Source organism: Fonticula alba, assembly GCF_000388065.1.
Source record: "Fonticula alba strain ATCC 38817 unplaced genomic scaffold supercont2.3, whole genome shotgun sequence".
Lineage (NCBI taxonomy): Eukaryota > Rotosphaerida > Fonticulaceae > Fonticula > Fonticula alba.
In genome coordinates, this window is record NW_009242973.1 from 320528 (window position 1) to 321616 (window position 1089).

Consider the following 1089-nt stretch of genomic DNA (forward strand, 5'->3'; position numbering starts at 1 on the left):
GAGCCAGGGGGGGGGGGGGGGGAAAGAGGGAAGGTCAGCGAAGGCAACGGCCCACAGAAGAATGCCGGCGGGCAAAACATCCAAGCATCGAGGGGCGCGGGGGGGCTCCGGGGTATTGCCAAGAAACGCACTGTCGCACAGCTCGCCGAAGTACCTGGAGCCCTCCTCGGACATGACATGCTCGAAGGAGGTGGCCACAGCCTCCTGCAGCGGGGTCACCACGGTGAACGGCATAAACTGGTGGACCTACAGATGTCGGGCCAGTGCGTGCGTGTGTTTGTGTGCAAGAGAGAGAGAGGGGGGGGGGACCGGCCAGGGGTTAGGGAGGAGGCGCAACAGCCAAAAAGGAGGCCCCCGAGAGGGAACAGCGCGCCCGCGTACCATCAGGATCGAGTGGATAATGTGCGCCGGGGCGATGGCCCAGCCGATCTTCCACCCGGTCACCGAGAAGGTCTTGCCGGCGCTGCCGACCGTGATGGTGCGCTCCTTCATGCCGGGCAGCGCGGCGATCGACTGCATCGGCTCCGGCGCATCGTTGTACCCGATGGCCTCGTACACCTCATCTGACAGGACCAGCAGATCGTGGCGCTTGGCGATGTCCGCCAGACGCTCGAGCTCCTCGCGATTGAAGATCTTGCCTGCGCACACATGGCGGCCAGGCGTGGCAGAAGGTCAGACACGGGGAGGGACCTTGCCCGGGGGCGGGGGAGACTGTGCCCCCGCCCCGAGGGACCACATGACACCGCGCCCAGGAACACTGGCACTTCCAAGCATTTTTTTTTTCCCCACGCACCAATCGGGTTGTGCGGCGTGTTGACAATCAGCATGCGCGTCTTCGAGGTGATCTGGCTCTCGAGCTCCTCGAAGTCCAGCTTCCAGTCGGCGGCCGTGTGGCCGGCCCCGGGGGTGGTGGAGTCGGTGGTCGACGGCCGAAGGGCCACATACTTCGGCACACCGCCAGCCAGGCGGATGGTGGCCGGGTAGATGTCGAAGAAGGGCTCCATCATGATGACCTCTTCGCCGGGGTTGATCAGGGCCTGCATCATGGAGGAGATGGCTGTGCGCGGGGAGGGTGAGGCGGGGGGGGGG

At 65.5% G+C, this 1089-nt stretch overlaps 1 protein-coding gene across 1 annotated transcript in view; it reads right to left on the reverse strand.

Annotated features, from left to right (window-relative positions):
• Positions 1-1089, reverse strand: part of H696_01883 (hypothetical protein) — a 2750-nt gene that overhangs the window by 561 nt on the left and 1100 nt on the right. The window contains exons 3-5 of the mRNA XM_009495783.1: positions 794-1057; positions 382-638; positions 132-246 (exon numbers count right to left, since the gene is read on the reverse strand). Coding sequence (XP_009494058.1) covers positions 132-246; positions 382-638; positions 794-1057 — 636 coding nt within the window. The remainder of the gene's footprint in view (positions 1-131; positions 247-381; positions 639-793; positions 1058-1089) is intronic.